The sequence below is a fragment of the Anguilla rostrata genome, chromosome 3 (assembly GCF_018555375.3).
Source record: "Anguilla rostrata isolate EN2019 chromosome 3, ASM1855537v3, whole genome shotgun sequence".
NCBI lineage: Eukaryota > Metazoa > Chordata > Actinopteri > Anguilliformes > Anguillidae > Anguilla > Anguilla rostrata.
In genome coordinates, this window is record NC_057935.1 from 13,879,210 (window position 1) to 13,900,592 (window position 21,383).

Consider the following 21,383-nt stretch of genomic DNA (forward strand, 5'->3'; position numbering starts at 1 on the left):
ATGCTCCAAAGCACGAAGGGAACATGTGGAAACGCCATCATGCCGACGCCCCCTCATTGGACACATCCCATTTCCTGTTACAATCTGGGAAAGATTTCAACCAGCAGATGCTATTTATGAGAACGCTGGCAAAATCACTCAGGGGAAACATAATTAATCCCTATAATTGCCATGGACAATAATTCCCGGGTATCATTCCACTCGAGCATGATAGTCCTCAGGAAAAATAAATAAATGTACTAAATTTACATCAAAAGAGACTATTCATACTTGGTTTCAGATCATGACATCACAACTGTGTTGGCCATTTTAAAACATGAGAAGATGGGGGCAGACTTGAAGCATCGAAACTGCACATCCACAGATGAGTTAGGCAGCCAGGTCTGTTCCAACTTCACGATAGGCCAGCTCTGACTGGAGTGTTCCAAGGCCTCACAAATAATACTTCCTGTTGGACATCCAGCTCTTTTTTCTCCACGGCTCATTTCGCAAGGCTGTATGCTGAGCGCTCGTATATGCAACTTCAGCACGGGTCTCGGTAAGTTCTTAAAAAAAAAAAACCCCATGAAGGTCAGGCCCAATGTAACAATATGCTCAACGTTAGCAGTATTTCAGAAATACGAGAGTTGGGCAAAGGGCTTTTAGTTCCTCATGCCCCTATTGCTCTCGGCTAAGGCTTTTAACTGTAAGCAGCGCTGAAAATCATTCACATTCAGCCAGGGACAATTAAAAACGCCATGTAATTACAGCAGAATTAGGGCATCCGAAGTGCCACGTCCCGCCGAGGGAATTGTTCTTAGCGCAGTGGTGCGCCTTACGGTACCGAAACGTCCGCCACTGGAGCCGTGCAGACGTACTGGAGCAGCGGCGTCTCCCAGGGAGTTAGGGTTTCAGTGTGCGGAGTATTCTCTGCCTCACCGACAAATAATGAGCACTCTGGTCACTGGTCACTCCCCTGCCTTCTCCCTGCACCAGCCATATCAATTAGCACAGCGCCTGCAGCAGCCGAGTGGTGGATTTCATAGTGCAGGGATGCAGGGTCGGAATGCATGAGTTTGGAGGACACACGCGAGCATTAATGTGCACCTCATTACCTAATTAAAGTAATCAGGGACCTGGGGTTGGGGATTCCCAACCGGAGGGAGAAAACTACTATCAAAAACAAAGATGAACAGTACAAAAACACAACGGAAATTAACACAAACAGTATGGTCGTAGGCATTATTACATTACCTTACACATTATGAAACAGTGATAGTGTAATAGTGAAGAAATTATCACTATCAGACCATCAGACTAATTAAAAACTATCACTATTAAAAACACCACCCAATTAATCTGCTAATGTGGCTATGTAGGTGAGGCTACGGATAAACCTTTTTTTTGTTTTTGTTCTTGTTTGTAAAGACTGCTTGTGGCTATACCACTGTGTACCCTGCTCCTGCTGAATGGTTGAAGCTGTAAGGGGTTGAGTTGCGCTTGGATAGGAGGCCTGGGAAAATTAAGTGGCTGCTGGAAGTGCTGCTGGCGAGGCAGTAGGCAGCTATCTTCCCTCTGACCAAAGATATTTTAGTGCAGTGAAGGGACACTGTGCTGTAGGAGATGCCATCCTTCGGAAGCGATGATAAACTGAGGTCCTGACTCACTGTGGTCATGAAAGATTCCATGACGCTTATCACAAAGACTGCGGGGTTTCCCTACAGGGTTCCCTACAGGGTTTCCTACGGGGTTCCCTGGTGTCCCGGCTAAATTCTCAATTGGCCACCTAACCAATTGTTATTTTCCTCTCCACCTCAGCTGATGTACAGTGAGCCTCCTGGTGCAAAACGGCTGCCGTGCATCACCCAGGAGAGTGCTGCACATCGGTGGTGGTTTATGAGAGTTTCCCCCCTCATCATGGTAAAGTGCTTTGACTGTGAGAAAAGTTCTATATATCAGCAAGCCATTATTCCTATTGCCAACGTCCCCATGACTCAGCCCGTTCCAGGAGCCAGGCCGCAGCGAACGGCTTGGGCTGCGTAGCAGACGGGCGGGTGAGAGCTCACCTTCCGCGGCCCTCTTGAAGAACACCTTGCAGCTGCCGCAGGTGAGGGCTCCATAGTGACAGCCCGAGGCCTCGTCCCCGCAGATCAGGCAGGTCCTCTGCGGCGGAAAGAAGAACTCCACGGGGAACACGTTCTCCCGCTCGCCCTCGTACCTGTAACTGCCGGGGAAAAACGTACACAAGCAATAAGTCTCAGGGTCAGCGAAAGGTCAGGCATCTAAAAGCCCAGGGCAATCTTTGATCCACTAAGATTATGTCCTTGTTTTTTTGTTCTTTTTTTTTTGGCCGACTGCCTCATTGCTATTGGTTAACCACGGCTTGCTCCTTACCAAGTATTCATGCATGCATGACTGGATTCTCACAGCCCAGTGGTCGGATTAAAATTGTCAGATTTGAACCTGAATCCTTCTGATAGTGTAAAATATTCCATAAGGCACCTGTCACTTGCTTCCCTGGTCTTCTGTTAATGTACCAGTGCAGATATCAGGAGCACTGCGGACGTAATGATTTTAAGAAGCTGTATCGCATACATCCTGGGCAACTGTAACTGGACTTGATTCATTTCAGACGACAAATCCATTCTATGATGAGAACATTCAGTTATTTGTGTTGTGTTTTTGGCTACTTCTGCTCGCTAACTGTTATTGGCACTTTGCACTCATGTCTGCTAATGCACTGTAATTCTTCCTGGATTTCTGCCAAATAAATAATTATGTAAATAATGCCTCTGAATTACAGTCAAAAGGACATCTAGAAACGTTGCCTACAAAAGAGGCTTCCGGTATGAAATGGATAGAGGGATGCTGAAAGACATTATGCAAAAACAGTCAAACTGGTCAAGGCCCAGCCTGAGTAACATGTGAAGAAGTCATCCCTTTTATTAGCAATGTGCAAAAGGCATATGGGTTATGCTGCCAAATGTCCTGTCCTAATCTCACAGCCTACCAAAATAACATGGAGGCTATGTTTAACCTCCAGTGTCACCTGAACAATAAAAACTGAACCACTAAAAATATGTTCATGCTCAGTAACGTTAAATTATTGAAAATGGAATTTTCCTATTCCCTGTTGCATAAAACAGCTTTATTTGAATGTATAATATTGACATTTGCTCAGCAAACAAGTTTAAATATGCCGACGGCTCAATTTGCAACCTAATTAACAAATACTATACATAGTGGACGGAGTGTAGCACAGTGGGTAAGGAACTAGACTTGTAACCGAAAGGTCGCAGGTTCGATTCCCGGGTAGGACACTGCCGTTGTACCCTTGAGCAAGGTACTTAACCGAAATTGCTTCAGTCTATATCCAGCTGTATAAATGGATACAATGTAAAATGTAAAAAAGTTGTGTAAGTCGCTCTGGATAAGAGCGTCTGCTAAATGCCTGTAATGTAATGTAATGTAGTACTTTAGGGGAAGCACCAGGTTTCAATTGTAAAATAAAACGTAACTGAACACAAAAATTGCAATAGGCTACATTTGCAGTTTGCTAGCATCTTGATTACATTATCTCCTTTACACTGAGCTATTTAAAGCTATGTTAACAAGCTAACAACAGTAACTGTGAGTAACATTTGGATGCGAGTAGAGGAAGCATTTCTGCTCAGCTACACATCGAGCCTGTTCTACAGGTCATTCACAGTGTACGAGGCTGCACAGAACAGTATGCAACCGCAACACTGCAACAGGGTGTGAAAAGGAAAGAATTTGCCCGCCATAGTAGTGACTTTGCTTACCACACTTTGCTGACTGAGTACGCTTCACGGCAAAATTGGATAATCACATTAATTCTCTCATCCCTTATCCCTGTACTTAATAGCTAGATCAGCCCGACAGACTCCTATGAATAGCATCACTAATAAGGGAGCTCTATCAAGGGCACTACATTAGTGCAGAATGGGCCTGTAATAAAATAAAGAGGTCACTGTAGGTGTATAAGGGTGCTGTATCAGTGAGGCCACTTTTATTAGTGTATAAGGCTGCTCTGTATCAGTGTAAGAGGGCCCTGCATAAATTTATAAGGGAGATGCATCAGCGAGGGCACTTTTAGCGTATAAAGGTTGCTACAGCGGTATATAAGGGGATGTATCAATATAGAAGACACACTTATCAGCGTATAAGGCTGCTGTACCAGTGTGTAAGGGTTAGGGAACAGCGTAATAGCTTTCTGCAACTGCACACTGCTCAGTACCGACAAGTAGCCACACCGCACTGTGCCAGAGAAGATGAAGAACAAGCCGATTATATATTCCCTCACATTCCTTTATCTGAGCGAAATTGGTAGAGCTGGGGAGAGGGCAACTATTGCTGCTGGCCAGCCTTTTTTGGGAGTTATTCTGAGAAACAGAAGGAATGTCTGGAAACACGAGAGCTCCACATCTCCACAGCGAAAAAAAATGTTTCTAATTTTCTTGGGGCTCCAAATGTTTGCCGTTAGCTAAATTTTCATTTGCAGCATGCGTCTTCATTTCATTTCCAGCCCCCACAATTCTTTCCAAATGGAAGAACAGGCAGCGTGCGTGTGCTTTGTGGTAGTGGTTGATGTCAAGGCAGCTCCACAGTCTGGATCCAATAAGACGCGTTACATTTCTTTGATTCTCACTCAGGCCCTTAAGAGCCATTTTCTTTTGCGTGCGGCATAACACCAAGAAAAAAGTTAGTTTCCACAAGTAGCTAATAACACAGGAATCACTCACAAAAGTCTTCATGGCTTACTATCTAAACCCCACTGTCACGCAGTGGCACCCACTCACTTAGTCTCTCCTCAGATTAAACTGGCAAATGTAACCACTGCCACTTGTTCCCAAAACAACTCTTATAAACACATAGGGACATACGATATAAACACATAGGGAATATGAACTGCTTCAAAACACGTACCAGGCACAACTTACTCATGGGAACAAATTAAAACAAATTAATACTGAACTGTGCATTATCTATAACAAATATAAAAACAATATCAACATCTGCTACCAACTGTGTGGTTACAGTGGACATGATTACAAAACTTTGCACATAAATTCATTTATGTTGAATGCTACAATGAGTTCCACTGAAAAAATGTATTTTTTGTACCCCCCCCCCCCCCCCTCGAAAAGTAAGTTAATCTCTGCCTGTGCACTTTTCATTTTAACTGTCAATATAATTATTTGGAGAACTAGCACAGCAAAGAAAAATGGACCCCAAAAAGATGTTAATTCCCTTGTGTCAGAAATAAAACAGCTCATTAATTCTTCTCTAAACATAATAATGGTGGTTCATAAACTACAAAAACCTCAGTTTTATAGTTACTAAATATTTAATCTTCAATAGCAGGCACACACAAGCAGGCATGCACACTCACACACACACACACACACACATATAAAGGAAAATTGGGTAGGAAGAGTGATTTCAGATAAATTTCTAAATTTCAAAAGAAATTTTGTCCCAGTAGCAAAACATCACAGAAGTAAAATGTCATAATTTAAATATATTTACCAAAATACATAAAGAGGATTTTCTGTATCATAATTTGTAATAGTGGGTTGCTATCTTAATCTATTTTGGTTTCTTTCAGCCAAGTTTAAAATTATCTTTAAAAAAAATCAGTTTGTAAATGTTTAGTTTTTTTCTCTGTGCAAATGTGAAACAGTGAATACTGAATGTTGAATGAAAATACACTATTTTTAATGTTTACATTTCCAGTCACCAACTACATTCCAACGGCTACATACCACAAACCAGTCACAGAAATACTGAATATGACTCAGTTATACTGTAGGTACAGTACTTATGGGAAACAAAATGGCAAGTTCTACCAGTTCCAAATTACATGAAAAACTCAAGTAAATTTCCACTGCACTCACAACCACATGAATGAAACAGTCAGAACAAAATACTACAATGACTACATGTCATGATACTTTAGCACATAGAATGATGCTGACTAGGCACAAGGAAGGGCACATCCTAATTCATAACAGGGAACTTAAAATTTAAACATGGCCTGGACACGTGTCTAAATGAACAGGGCTTTTGTATTCAAAGAAGACCTTTTTTAAATATTTGTCAGTGTTCTGCCGGAATCATGATTGTTTCCAAAGGGTTAAATCTCAAACACATAACCCAGGTGCTGTAACAGATGCGACAGACACATCCGGCCCAGGTTGGCACACCTTCTGAGAGAGAGAAAATACACTACTGGTTATTGCCTTGCTTTGTTTCAGCACGCCACTTGACAGGTTTTATAAATATAAAACATTTTAAAAAGGCCCCCAAGTCCCATTATCTCATAATGCCCTTGCGACCACATTGACAGAAACTTTTATCAATTAAACTGTTAGTAACACAATGCTTCAGATTAATTGTGGAAAAAAAAAACATTTGTGGTGAAATAAAAGAAACAAACATTTGTGGCTAAAACAAAATCAATGCAAATTCTGCAAGTGCCTGTTTCTCTTGTGCATGAGGACCATCAGACCAAGTGTTTCCCAATTGACTGCAGAATTAATGTTCTCAGTGATACACGTGGACTGGGAGAGTGAATGTTCAAGAGTCGTATAACTACCAAGCACTGCCCACCAGACTTGTATAAAAAATCCTTTAAATAATTACTAAACAGGTACAGATCAGGTGAACTGCTGCTACATTATTCTTGTATAAATATATACGATTACATCATACATTTATTTCTCAGGAAACATATGCAGCCCATCAAAGATGGTGACTGTTGAGTAATAATAAACCATGGTTTTTGTGATATTATGTATGTTTGAATGTATAAATGTGATAACTGTTTTTGCTGTTCTTGTTTTATCTACTTTACAAATGTCTGTGTTTTTGTCTGTTTTTAAGAGCTGCACTGAGGCAAATTCCTATCAACTGTGTTCACATGGCAACAAAGTATTGAATATTGAATATTTCTAGTTGATTTTTGTAAAATAATTAATATTGTAGCTCACTAAAGATAATGCGCGTAAATATTGAAATGTGAAATAAATATTTCAATTTTTGAAAAAGATTTTTTTTTTAAATAAACGTTACAGTAAGTACAAGTACACTGCAAGGAAGACACAACCTGAGGTTGTTGACCCCCCCCCCCCCCCCCCAGGACTGAAATGGTGCAGACCATCTCAGTAAGAAAGCTGGCTGTTACAAGAGTGCCATGCAACTGAGCCAACAAAGCCCTTGTCCACAAACTGGCAGACAACACCAACCGCCATTCTAAAAATAAAATGCTTAATGATGGCTTCTGCAAGCACTTCATGAGAAGAGGATTATAATTTTTTTCTGTGATTTGCTTTTTCTCAAATTGAATCTACAATACAAAACATAATCAAAATTTTGGGTTGCCCGTAGTACCGTGACAAGACAGGAACTGACAAATGAAATTAAATCGGTGTGAGATTTGACAGCTGAAGTTCTCCAGTTTGACTGGCATCCCTAAATGGTCCTGTCTGCACAGATCCCAATCGCATGCACTGCACTGCACCGCTTTGCATATGTATCAAATAAATGTGTTTGTTCTTTTAATTGAGAACAAATACCTTTTTGCACAAGCTTCGGTAATGCACCCATATTTAATTAAGTTAATTCATAAGCTAATAACCAGTGAGGCAATGTGTTCCAGTTCTTTTTTTTACTGAACAAGGCTAGTCTCAGAAAATAAATACACTTTGATTCACAAGGCAATATTGTATGAATACGGTCATAAGCCTTTGAGAGTGCAGACTCAGCGTATTTCCATTCTTTTGATGTCCAGTGACTTTTTATGTCCTGTTGAACCCTATGTGAACCCCACAAACCCAGTGACTATGGAACCCCATAGGCAAACTCTTAAAGGGCACTTTTAATGAAATTCACACATTTCATGTTTTGCATGGGTTGTGGACTCAGTTAGAAGTGAACCATTGTGAGCATTTTGAATTTGTCTGATATTTAATATAGTATTAGGCATGAATCTGAACTGGGTTTTTCTACATAGAAAACTGACTTGAGTCAACCAATCATCTTTTACCTGCTAATTTAATATTCCCACTCCTGTGTAAGTGGGGAAAGTCCACTGTTATGTAAACAATGGAACAACGGCTATTATGAAGGGTGCTAGCTGTTCAGTTTGAAATGGTAAATTTTAAAATAAACCTTTAGACTATGGATCCAGCTGTCCATTTTAGCAAACAACTAGGCTACTTCTTTACTCACGGCATTTCTCCACAAGCTATATTCTAAATGAGATGGAGTACAACGATGGAGTACAATGCGATTGACATCTAATGTTTTTTTTTAGATGTAACAGCAGAGATGCATTCTGTTTTGTGTACTGGGCTTCAATACATATGCAATACAAGGCAGACACATGGATAGTTAGATGCGTTCCCTTTGTACTGAGGTATTGGGGAGATTCAGTTGGACTTCCATAAATTATTACGGGAATGCACATCCCAGAAATATTTTTCAATGGATATCAAGGGAATCCAATAAAGAGAAAAGGAAAGTATATATCGCACACAATGTAATGCAACTTCCCGCACTTCATTGTTTTTGTCACCTCGGGCAGTAGAACATTGTAGCAGTAGTGATCTTGGCTTTATGTCACAATCGTATTGTCATAACTAGCTTGACAGATTAATCAAAAACACATTTTGATTGAAAATATGTTGCTATAGTTGAGGCTACAAAATGTAAAAATATAGATATATAAAGATATCGTTTATTAGTTAAGCAAGAATTTTAGTTCTTGTGAATGATAAATTCAAAGAATAAAAATATAAATGTATGTTCCTTCCTGTTCCTACTGTAAATCCCTTAAGTCGCACCAGCCCGAGTTTATTCGGATTCGTTCACTCATTTTTTATGGCAAAATATGGTCAGTCAATATGCAGTTTGAATGTGTTAAAACTCATAGTTTATATTTATATAAACATTTTAACAATGCCAATGTTTTAGCGACAATGGCTCCTTATTTTGGAACACGTGGGAACGTAAAACAGGCTTGGCGGGTCCTCGCCTCCTATGCTTTTGGAAATCCACAGACAACATGAATCATGGTAAAGTCCGTTTCCTTATCATGGCAAGGGTCCAGTGAACAAAACCCATCGCAGTTCTTAGTCTCAAAAACATGTGAACTCAATACAATGTTCATTGTTTACTGAGCAATCCTCCAGAGGAATCATCACCGCCATTGTTTTTGTCAGTGCATACACACTGAGAGTACTGTGCAAATAGGAACTGTTACTATCTTTAGTTTATACAGACTCTCGGGAACAAGATGAGCCCAAAAGGTTCGCTGACCAGTACTACCCACACAATCCCACAGTATAGCCAATGGCATCGACCATGTGCAAGTACTGACGCGACATGGGCATAATTTCTCCCCAGTACATAGCTAGCCAATGGCAAGGTATTATAGTGATAACTGAAAAGCATTTTAGCCAATGGAATTACATTTCTAATGGGATATAGGTTTCTAGGCTTGTATAAAAGGACATGCATTGTTTCTCCTGTGTAAATACACCATAACTTTTTTTCAGTATGCATGCCAGGAACATTATGCAACAGTAAAGTTCTTGACACTTCATATCTAAAAATGTTGTGGTTTTACAACAAAAATGTATTTTGCAATGTCTACGTCCAATCAGAAGACTTGGCATTTGGAGTTTGAGTTTGAGGGAATCTTTCCAAGGAGGACAGTGAAAACAGCTTTGACTCCACAGCAGAGGGCATCAGAGAGCACCTTAGAAGCAGTTTCATAGAAGTGTATTGTTCTAAAAAGCTATGAAGGCCTAGGCCTATTAGGGTTGAACTGAAACCCTACAGGGACTCCAGGAACAGGATTGGGCAGTCGTGCTGCAGGTTTTCATTTCAATCCTAGTTTGGCACACTTGATTATACTAATTACCAGCTCAATGAGATCTTTAGTTGAATGCGGTTTGTTTTGTTAAGGTTGGAGTACAAACTTACAGAATAGTACATCTGCAGGAACAGGGTTGGGCAGCCCTTGTCTAGGCATTAAAAATTCTGGGCCAAAGACATTATGTGAAATATTTGAGAAAACTAGGGCAGACCGATCATATTCCTGGCAAGAGAGACTTTTTTCAGAAGTTTGTCATTATTTCACTCTTATTATCAATCTTTTCCTTTTATTAGGCTACACTGCTAGTTAGCTAGCTCCATTTGCTTTACTCTTGTTTTCTGTGAAGCACTTTGTGTTGTATTCCCATTCTTAGGAGTCATAAATTTACTGAATATGACGTGGTGAAAAATGGTATGCAGTATATAGTCTACAGTAAGCAATTTGTTCTGGATCCAGGAAAAATATGTTATTAAATGTAGGTGTTAGTTCTATTATTCTACACAAACACAGCTTGGTGAGATCAGCCAGCACCAAAATGAATGTAACCCACCACATTGTCGCCAGGAGAAATACTACTTTAATTTATTTGTCAGTCCAATTTATAGACAATTGTTGTTTGAAATCAGGCCTTACATGTGGCCATTAAAAGCTCTGAAATCTTTCTGTGACAAAATGTGATGAACAAGATCATTTTCTTGCCATGAACTTCCTGAAGTACAAAGGTATAAATGAGTTCTCCATCTTAAATAAAGGAATGCTGCACCCTAGCCACATTTATAAAATTCTGATTTTGAGAGTATAATGTAGTAAACCACAATCTATAAATTCTATAATAAATATATATATATATATATATATATAATACCATTCCCTCTATTATCCTTCAAGGTGTACAGTAAGTATAGTTTATCAAATAATTTATTTTAGTAAAATAACAACAATAAGGGTTTGTTTGGCTCTAAAAAAAGATCACAGAAATCATTGCACTGTCAAGGTGTCCAGCCGACACATTCAAAAGATTGTCAAATGGATAATCCCGCCAAAATGAAGTAGTCCAGTTCATGTCAAAACTGAAATACAAGTGCATTTGAGATGCACTACGATACCATAATAATTCCAGCACTTGATGAATGTTTATATTGCACTTATGTAATTTTGGATTGGATCAAACAAAAAAAAAAAACAATTGATTTGAATTTGGATTTTCATCACAAACATAGTCTGACAAGTTCAACATGTCATTGGGATGGAAAAACCAAATGACATTAGGCTATATTCAATGTTTAGGACAAACGTTGATGAATTCAGGCCTTCGATAATATGTAAACAACATGATGTGCTGCTATGTTTTCTCTGTTGTGATGCAAATGTGATGAATGTACTTAGGTAATTATTTTTCAGTACTTCCCAACCCGACCCCCCTACTCCCCCACATTGCACTACTATTATTGATATTATCATAACTTCCGTGATAAGTAGGCTATTTCATGTATTATGCTGCAATAGCAGTGTACGGCAATCTGGATAAAACAATCTGACAAATCAAATCCATAAAATAAATCTTGGAATAAAATGTTTGTTGAATAATTGGTAAAGAACAATGTTGAATGTGTTATGTCCATTCATATTATCCTAAATTAAAATTCACAGGCATCCACTCAACCAAACAAATAACAAACATAAAAAACTAAATAGAAGTAGGCTATTCATAATTCTTCGTAATGTGATTGGAAATAAATTAATATTAAGACTAATTATTATGGATTTAATCATATAATATAATATAATATAATATAATATAATATAATATAATATAATATAATATAAAAGTTATGATGTCTTCCTAATGAAACATCAAAATAGGATCCTTTACTATAATACAGCCAGTTGCCTATAATAAACATACTCTATTTGGAATGGGATAAATCTGAGTTTAAATAATGGTTGCATATGTAATAAAACATATCTTACCTAATACTCATAAATAATCCTACAACACAAACACACAGGTAAACAGTAAAATGTCCAGTGTTATATCAACTCTTACGGAGTACATATGGTCCTGATCTGGTCCAGAGTAGGACCATATGCACTCTGTTAAAGTTGAATTAACACAGGACATTTTGCTGTGTGTGTGTGTGTGTGTGTGTGTGTTGTGTGGTTGTGTGCGTGTGTGCACGCGTGCATGTATCTGTGTGTGTTTGTGTGTGTGTGCGTGTGTGAGTATGCGTGTGTGTGTTTGTGTGTGTGTGTACTTATGTGAGTAATCTTTATGTTAAAATATTTGTTCACTTGCCCACTTCTGTTCAAGAGTAACATATAGCTATGCCTGCATAAATCGCTGTTGTTTTTATAATGCTAGTTACATTAAACTCTCAACTTTCAACAGTAAAAACAAAAAAAGGAATGTGACACTGGTCTTTCTTTCTCTTTCAATTTCTGACTTTGCTAAGGAACTTCACAGAATTATATTGGGTCAAAACTTGACAGATGTAGTTTGGTGAGACCAGCCATTACCAAAATTGACTCACCAACTTCGGTTTGTGAAGAAAAAAGCAACACTGTAATTTACTGGCAAGATATAATTAAGGACAAATATTTTTTGAATCCAGGCCAAACTGAGCCCACTTCAAGGACTGAAGTGGGCTACATCCTCTTAAAATGTGAATTCAATTAAAGAGAAAACACATCTTTGATAGCCACAATATGCTTATGCATTTTCTGGATGAAAAACATTAATCCAGATCAGCAGTAACTTTTGAAAGTCTAGCAATATGGTTGAATTCTCCGTAGTGTTACAATATTCTTAATTTCTTCAACAGAATTCCAATTGTTTGTGACATGGAGCTACATATGACATAACTAAACCTTTGAGAGGAAGGTGTGTGTATGACTCAGAGTTCCAGTTCAAAATAAACAAATGCATTAAATACAAAATTTATTTTTGATTCAGTTCAAAAAGCTAATTATGACATTTTAGCAAAGATATATGCTCTAACATATTGGATTAAGGCAGCATTTCAGATTGAGAGCAAAATTGCCATCACAAAACTTCCTGTCATTTCATTAAAACTATTTTAGACTTAATTTTAAACCTAAACTGTTTTAAGGATTCACTCAGTCAATTCTCTCCATAATTTGGACTGAATTTTGACAAATAAATCCAAAGTGTTATTTCAATGTAAACTGATTTTATGCATAATTTCGGTAATCGCTAAAATTGACTGGGACAAAAATAGCACCTGCACTGCACTTAAATGTGAGTCAAATTTAAGGCAAATGTTCAGTGAATCCTGTCTTTATTTATATAGCATGTTTATATTTATACTTAGCTGTAATGGCCATAAAACTATAAATGTAACTTTGTTACTTGAAGGTAACTGAAAAGAGACAGCACTGGTAATCCCCACCCACAATCTGTTGTTTCTAGGCAGCGACAACTCTAATAATCTGTGTTGCCGTGACTGTAAAATCCACGCAGACTATCTGAACGTAAATAGGAGAGGCCGCAGGTGCAGGTGCACGTCTCTGGTAACGGTGCAGTACCTTGAAAAATAAATCTGTATTTGTTTTTCTTTTCTGTGCGTGGCTGTGTTGCTCCTTTTTCCGGCAACACAGGCAAAGGCACAAATGGGAAGAGACTACCATATTGGTCGACAACGTCTGTTTCGTTTTACAGCAGCCCACTGAAGAACGAATTGTGACTTCAGACGCCAGTATAAATTCGCTCATGTCCATGAATTTTAATTTGCGCAGCAACTGCTTTTAACACTAACCGTGCATGGGAAAGTCTACACAAAACGGTGCTTTATTTGCTATGGCCTACTTTTAGTTTAGTTGCGGCCATTAAAATAAACGGAACGCTTGAGTGTGATCTGAGATGAAAATGCTGTTCACAAATGGCATCCATACAGACTGGCCTATTTAAGTATACACTGGACCCACATGTTGTTTTCTTCTGTATATTTTGCCCAATAGACAGAATATTTACCTTTTTCGCATTCTGCTACTTTGTTCAATTTCTTATGTATGTATGCATTTATTATTATTATTATTATTATTATTATCATCATCATTGCTATTGTTATTGAGCAGGGGCCTGGCCTATTGGTTTATTCAGTATGTAAAATCCATGAATATTACCTAGGAAAAATTTTCAAGTAGGCTAATATCACGGGTATAGCTACACTGAGTGTGTAACTTCTTGGATGCTGGTTTTTTGTATTTATAGGATGCAATCTTACGAATGATGTCATACTTAGATATTAGAAGCATACACAAGTCTGTTTTTTGTCCGTGTTACTAATTGATAAAATTCGATGGACATATATGAAGCCTGTTGATAAAGGTGTAGCCTACAGCAACTAGTAAATTGTATAAAACTAAGTTAGCAAGTAAGCAAATAATCACTTCAGAAATAAACAGAGAATATGAGGTAGCTCAACTGCCGTAAATTCTGCTTACACAATCATAATTACACCTCGGCTTATAGTCGTTGTTTTAATTATTTAACGAGAAGGTAAGATGAATGGAAAATTACTTACCTGACGTCAGGGTATGGCCCACTCAGACGATCTCCTAGTTCGTTTTTCAAGGAACCAGAGTAGGGTGTCCGAGCGAGATTATTTGGGAACCCATGTTCGAGAGAATATCCTTCCCTTGAGACAACACCTCTTTTCGCATATTCAAATGGATTAAAAAAGAACTGGTTGTACGGTCCGGCCCTGTTCTGATGTGCACAATGTCTAGGAGGTGCTGACGATGCGCTGCAGCTTTCATTGTACCTGTACTGAAAACCCCATTCCCGTTCAGATGTCGTTTTCCCATCTTCTGATTTAATTGTGGCATCATATTGGACATTGTACTTTTCGGCATTTTTCTGAATACCAGGTGATTTGTACAAAATCGGAGAGAAATCACTTTGTGGTTCCACTCTGACCGAAACGTTCTGACTGTAGTGCGACGGGTTTACTGGCAACAGTTGGTCGAACTGGGAGAAGACAGAAGTGGAGTGTGCACCATCCATATTCGCGCACTTTTCAGAGTCTTTGTGCTCCATCTGCGCACACAAACCTGCTTGCATGTCCCATTTAGCATCGCTAACGCTGGTGTGTCGCGGGGGTGCTGGCTGAAGCGGCAAGTCATTTACACGGTTTATCTTAAACATTGCCCCACGCTCGTACTGTTGTGTCGATGTCCCTTCCCGTGCACTCTGACATTTACAGTCTCTTACCAAGGCGTTCAGTCCGACCCCAGTATACCCAGGTGAAGATTCAAATAAGTAGATGGCTTGACTTGTGTCACTTTCGGCAGACGATATGTGGTTTGAACTTAGGTCATTCATATCATTAAGATCTAAATTCAAGCCCAGCGACACGGAAACGGCGTTGCACAATTCGCGCGCAGTTTCCGAAATGGTAGTTGCTTGATGTTCCGAGCAGCTCTCTCCTGCGCAGGTGTCACTTTGAGATGTTGTCTCCCTTTGTTGGGACGTACAAGCAAGGGAGGACTTTTGTCCCGAATTGCAGCCGCTAGAGCCCGGTAGGAGAGGACCGCTCGCTCTTACCCCTTGGTTGTCTGACTGGAGTTTGCAAGTAATCTCGTCTCCAGTATCCAATGAGCTTTCAGAAAAAATACCAGGTCTGGCTTCAGCGTCGGACTGTCTGGAAAAACAAGCGATGTCGTCTTCGTTTGTCCCAGTGTCCGAATTACGATGGTTCCCGTAAAATAGGCCGAGTCCTTTGCATGGCGGCTGCTTGTTCTCCTGACGCATTTCACAGAAATGTCTGTTTTGTAAAAAACCGTACTTTGTATTTGGAAAATCTAAGCTCCTGGAGACGGCACCGTGACTCTGAAATGCCACTTGAAGGCTGTGGAAAACGTTTTGGTAAGGTCCGCGAAAAACGGCGTTTGTGGCATCTGAAACTCCTCCTAACCCAACTGGAATCTCCATAGTAATTCACGCTCCGGTAAAGCAATGTAGCCTGTCGTACAATCTGCAACGTCCGGTAGCCTAAGAAATGCAAAATGGATACAGTGAATATGTTAACGGATGCGTAACTTATTTGATTAGGGAAGTATTTCGAATACTGAATCAATTGTAAAGAAAAATACGCGCAGACTACGCAAGTAAAGTGAGTCTCCGACAATAACAAATATCAGAAAATGAAGGCAACATGATCCGTGGTTTATATACGTCGAAAAAATAGGTAACTTTAGCCTCCATTCAAGTAACCTCTAATCTTTTTGAAATGGTAAGCATGACATCGAGTTATTAAATAAATCTAAATCGTAGCAATTCGTTTCTATATATATATATATATATATATAGCCTATAGCTTGTTTTAATCCACACGAGCATTGGATATTTTAGGAAATACGCTCACCGCTCACAAGGTCGAAAATGAGTTGTCCGGTTCAGAGACTAGCTACACCTTCTAATCTGTCACAAGTGTAATGTCGCTGTTGGTTTTTTTCCTTCGCTTTGACAGCGAGCCACGGGAGACGTAACAAGCATACAGGCTGGAGCCTGGACAAAAAGGGCTGTGGCTTCTGAAAGGTGCAAACGCTGTACGCCTACTTTCACATGTGAATCCGTTTTATTTATTTTAATTTAAGAGAAATTACACCGAGGAGCACGGAGCAATAATACAACATATTGTGGCGTTGGGTTTACAGTCGTGAACGGCGGATAGCTGCGTAGGACTACGTAGTATAGCACGTAATACAATAGCGCAGTGAAAGCTACCTTTGAAAGCTCTCCTTTTTGCTCTCAGATCATAGAAGTAACGGGAACTTTCCCCATAACGGAAGGGAGCGCATTATCTTATTTTAATGGTGTTGTAAAACATACTACTAGGCTACACACCATATGAAGTTGCGAGAAATCTGTTGAAATAGGGCTATGTGCACGAATTCCAAGCGTTCGGTCATTCCTGGCCATGTAGATAATGGGGCTACTCTTCTTCATAGAGATTCTTGTTTCTGACTGATTTCCACATCTGCTCGCTTGGCACGCGCTTGCGTGCCAGATGGCCTTGACTTTGCAGTCATGTGGCTCTTCATTTACTGATCTGTAGTGCGTTGTAGTTATTCGTTTCTCGGTGTGTTTTTTAATGTCCCAAAAGTATTCCTTGTGTTAAAAAAGGGCCCCTTATCGCTGTTTCTAACCAAAGATGAGCACGGCATGTATGTATGTATGTATGTATTATCAGGGACAAAAAAGCAATTAAAGTACTGCATTAAAACGAAGTGTCTGTCACTGCTGCAAATATTATTTCTGTTTGGAGCAGGTCTGTGTATTGTGAAAGCACAGACATTGCCGCAACATTATCTGATTATATAACACACAGCTATGTCCAAAAAACTCAGCTATCCAAACTAGAAAATAATGAGCACTGGATTTGTCAAGTGGCCAGTTAATGATCTTTACACCGTTTTCCTGGAAATTGCAGCATGTGCATCTTTGATGCAAAGTTGTGATTTGGAGGTGGTAAAAGAAGGCAAAATTTTCTTAGAGACAGTTCTCCAACATTGTTATTTAGCACAACCCCACTGTAATGTAGAAAGTTGCAATTATGTTTTTGTCAGGAAGGAGGGACTTTTTGGCAGATCTAATGCAATAAATATTATACAATAATATAAATTCATATTAAATGCATTAATTCAGGCAGCTATCTACTCAAAAAATGAATGCTAGTTGTTAGGTTGCTGGTATTTTTTTTGCTGAATTTATGAAAGTAAATTCAGGGATGCTGAAAAAATGAAAGGTCATGTTGCTGGATAAGTTTGAGATAATTGGCAGAAACCTCACAAGCTTGTTCTATCAGAACACCTTTCTTTTGTTGTTTTATTAAAGACAATCTGCATTCATTTACAAGGTGTTTTTTGCTCGCATAGTTTTCACAGAAAGGTGATACATTTTGAGGCAGTGCAAAAGTCTGGAATTAGTGGATATAGGCGTCTGTGGCTAGTTGTGTTGATGACTGATGCTTTGCCAAGCTTTAGAGAAGGCAAAGTGAGTTTGCATGTAAATGAATGCCTGGCCTACAGTAGCTTTAGGAAAATTGATACCTTGCTTGGTAATGGTGTGTACAAGCTTTCAAAAGTCCACATGTGAGCATGATGTTTGAGGCTAAATCCATACAGAGGTTAGCAATACAAACCACATATTTCATCTGGTACAGCTGACTCCTTCAGTGGATGGCAAGAAAATTAATTACCTCGAAGAACCCTCCGGTCAAACTCATGTCAAAAGCCATATTCCGCTCAGGCACGTAACACAGGCATTGATAGAGCTAGCATCGACACACACACATGAATCCAGAGGGGCAAAAGGAATAGATTGTCAGGAGTCACAGTGTCCTTTCGCCTTGGAATTTCGCCAGGAACTAACATTGGAGTGTTACTGTCCCTTTTTCATAATTGCACCAACAATTTCAAATTTATTGGCCAAAAGGACAGGAGCCCCAGGTGATTGACAGGTCAAGTGACAAATGATGACAAAGGGGCTGTCCTAGGTGAATCACATGCTTTTATTGCTCATGAAAGGTCAAACCAAGGAGTGAGCACGGTATGCCCAGGCATAGCCTTCCAAAGCAAAGGCTAAATTCCATATCTGACATTTTAAAATCTACGGCCCTTTCGTATAGGCTCATGTTCCATATTCCTTGTAATATAGATGAAAATATTCTGAAAAGAAAATGGCAGAAACTTAGTATAACAAAATGGAATGGAACAAAAATAGTAAAAAAAAAGTATGTTTTCTGTTTATTTGTGGCAAGACAAAGTACTTGTTGGATCAAGATATGTATTCAGTTACTTGATATCCGTGCTAAATGTATTATATATGGCCAATACTTATACTTAAATTTTGTTAAAATAATAACAGTAAAGTTCATTCAAGCTATGCACAAAATCCAATGGATCCAGCGGTCACTATGCCCTTAACATAGCAACAGTGAAGACTTACATGTAGCATTCGTGCATGTGTTAATAAATGTGGAACTTTGCTTGGTCTAGGTGCTTTTCTGAAATACGTAATTTGCTGACAAATAGACACATTTGAAACGGTAGGGTTTTAAACGCAAATTTATAGCGCAAACTGTAAAACCTGATGATGAAGTCCCTCCCAGCTTCCTAACATCAGATGTCTTTTCACACACACTGGTTTAGTCCACAGAGAAGTGGTGTAAATAATTCCTTGGCAGTCTAATCCTTTTTCCTATTGAAAACAAAATTCTATTTCAAGGTCGTCTTCCTCATGGAGGCAAAATGCTATCATGTTTACTACAGTTGTCTGTGTTTGGGTTCCTTTGGTTGTGAAGGCATTACTTTGAATTCTGACTGTACCCCCCACCAAACTCTGAAAACATATTTTGACTAAAAGTCATGGGATAGCTTTATAAAAATTATATATTTATATTTATGTGTATACATACATATATATATATATATATATATATATATATATATATATATATATATATATATATACATATATATATGTTCTATCATATACATACCGAACTACCTGCAGCATATTGTTTAATATGTTTATATGTCTAGGTATAGTATTTCTACACCAGTTAGAGACCAGAATATATGATGAGCTGAATTATATTATACTATTTCCGTTTATGAATACAAAATAGTTTTTGCCCACTGAAGCTGCTTGTTTAAATAAATAAGGTGTTTTGAGGTGTAATATATGGTTTGAGGCCAGACCCAAGTAATTATTGTATTTATTATATTGTTACTTAATTGTGATAGCTTCTATACTAGTCAAATAACCTTGCATTGGCTGACTGTCAGGTATTGATGCATCCTCAGCAAAACTAAGGCTGCAAAAATATTAGTATCATAAATGAACATCGGTTCTTGATATTGAGCATGATGCCGAGCTAACAAACAAAAAAATTCAAATCCTGCAAAATGTGAACACTGATATTTCAATTTATTAATGCAATACCAAATACATATTTGTTGTTCTGCCTCAGCTCTCAGCTCAAACAATGAGTGATTGCTTTTATTTTCCAGGAACATAAGTAACACAAAAAAACATGAAAAATACCCCTGCATGTGTTTATGGTGCATGTCCACGTGTGTAGCATTAATGTGTGCGTGTCAGTATGTCTTTGTTGTTTATTTGCATAATACACTGTTGCTACAGGCTAGCACAGGAAGTCCTCAAAACAAACTGAAAATGTGAGGCCTGGATTCAATGAGCAATTGTTCTAAACTCTGAGTCACAATTAAAGGCATGTTTCATTTTTCTTTATAAAGGCAGCTCGCCTTTGTAACACTTGCACGTAATTATGTACGTTAAATAAAAACAAGTGCAGAATAAATGTGCATCTTAATTATTACATCTGTCCTCTGGGCAGGCCTAATGTACGTACAGTACAGTGTGTCACCAAGGTTTTTTTTTCTTTGCTCTGTTTGAGAACTGTTACATCATTATACAATATTTGTTTGGAGTTGTGTTTATCATAAAGTATCCATTACATATATTTCAGTTAAATATTTTCACAGTCCGGGGGGTTTTGCCCATTGTAAAAAAAAAAGGATTGTACAGCGTCCAAAATGCCACTGTTAAAAACATCAATTGGTAGCTGCCTGCAACATTATTTAACTGAAACGTTCATGTTACCCGCATGGAAACAATGGTTCTACAAAGTATTCTGGAAACATTGACATCACCCAGAAGTTTCCAGATTTTGTTTTGCAGTCATCATGACCTGCATGCTCATAAAGTAGGCTATGCGTGGGGGAATTGAATGCGATGTGATACTGTGCTCTTTTTTTTTTTTTGTTTGTTTATTTGTTTTGTTTTTAACAGCTTTTTTTCACCTCTGACATTTAATACTACTACTTAGAAATGTGCAGCTTGCTGGGACGAAAGAGAGAGTTTCTCTGAGTCATAAGTGTTTAAATGTTGTAACACAGAATTAAAAATGAGTTTAACATATGTCAAAACAATTTTATGTGCATTGTAAAAAGTGTCAAATATTTAACCGGTTTGTTCCAAGAACACTTATTTGATTCCAGTTTTAATGTAAAGTACATTGTGTACAGTAAGTCATTATTAATGTGTACAGTATTTTGCAAGCTACCTCAACCCCTCCCTTGACCTATTTTCTTCACAAATTTGTGTGGTTTTTCAGAAATGGAGAAGTCATTAGCCAATCTCTTTTAGCTTTTTATCTGTTGTGTATCTGGATGTTGTGATTGGTGATTGAAAGCATCTGATGATCTGAATTAAAAGCAGACTGATGAAGCCTTTTTTTTTATTTATTTTTTTTACAGTTTGTTCATGTCCTGTATTTTTGTGCAGGTATTGTGGCAGGTATTGAAATATTTTGACTTGACAATGATACTTTTGTTTCCATGATTTAAAACATAATATATTTACAAATGGCTGATATGATATAAAAGGCAGTTTTTTATGGATTTCATCTTTTCAGATTTCAGTTGCAATCTCAGTTGCTTCAGGATAATA

General features: G+C 38.4%; 1 protein-coding gene across 3 annotated transcripts in view; it reads right to left on the reverse strand.

Moving 5' to 3' along the window:
- Positions 1 to 16,832, reverse strand: part of LOC135250251 (androgen receptor-like) — a 43,417-nt gene extending 26,585 nt beyond the window's left edge. The window contains exons 1-3 of one of the 3 annotated variants that reach the window (XM_064326350.1): positions 16,270 to 16,828; positions 14,428 to 15,896; positions 2,046 to 2,203 (exon numbers count right to left, since the gene is read on the reverse strand). In XM_064326350.1, the coding sequence (XP_064182420.1) occupies positions 2,046 to 2,203; positions 14,428 to 15,836 (1,567 nt within the window). In that variant the 5' untranslated portion in view covers positions 15,837 to 15,896; positions 16,270 to 16,828. The other 2 variants (XM_064326352.1, XM_064326351.1) reach the window with 2 other exon arrangements.
- Between the last annotated feature and the right edge of the window lie 4,551 nt (positions 16,833 to 21,383).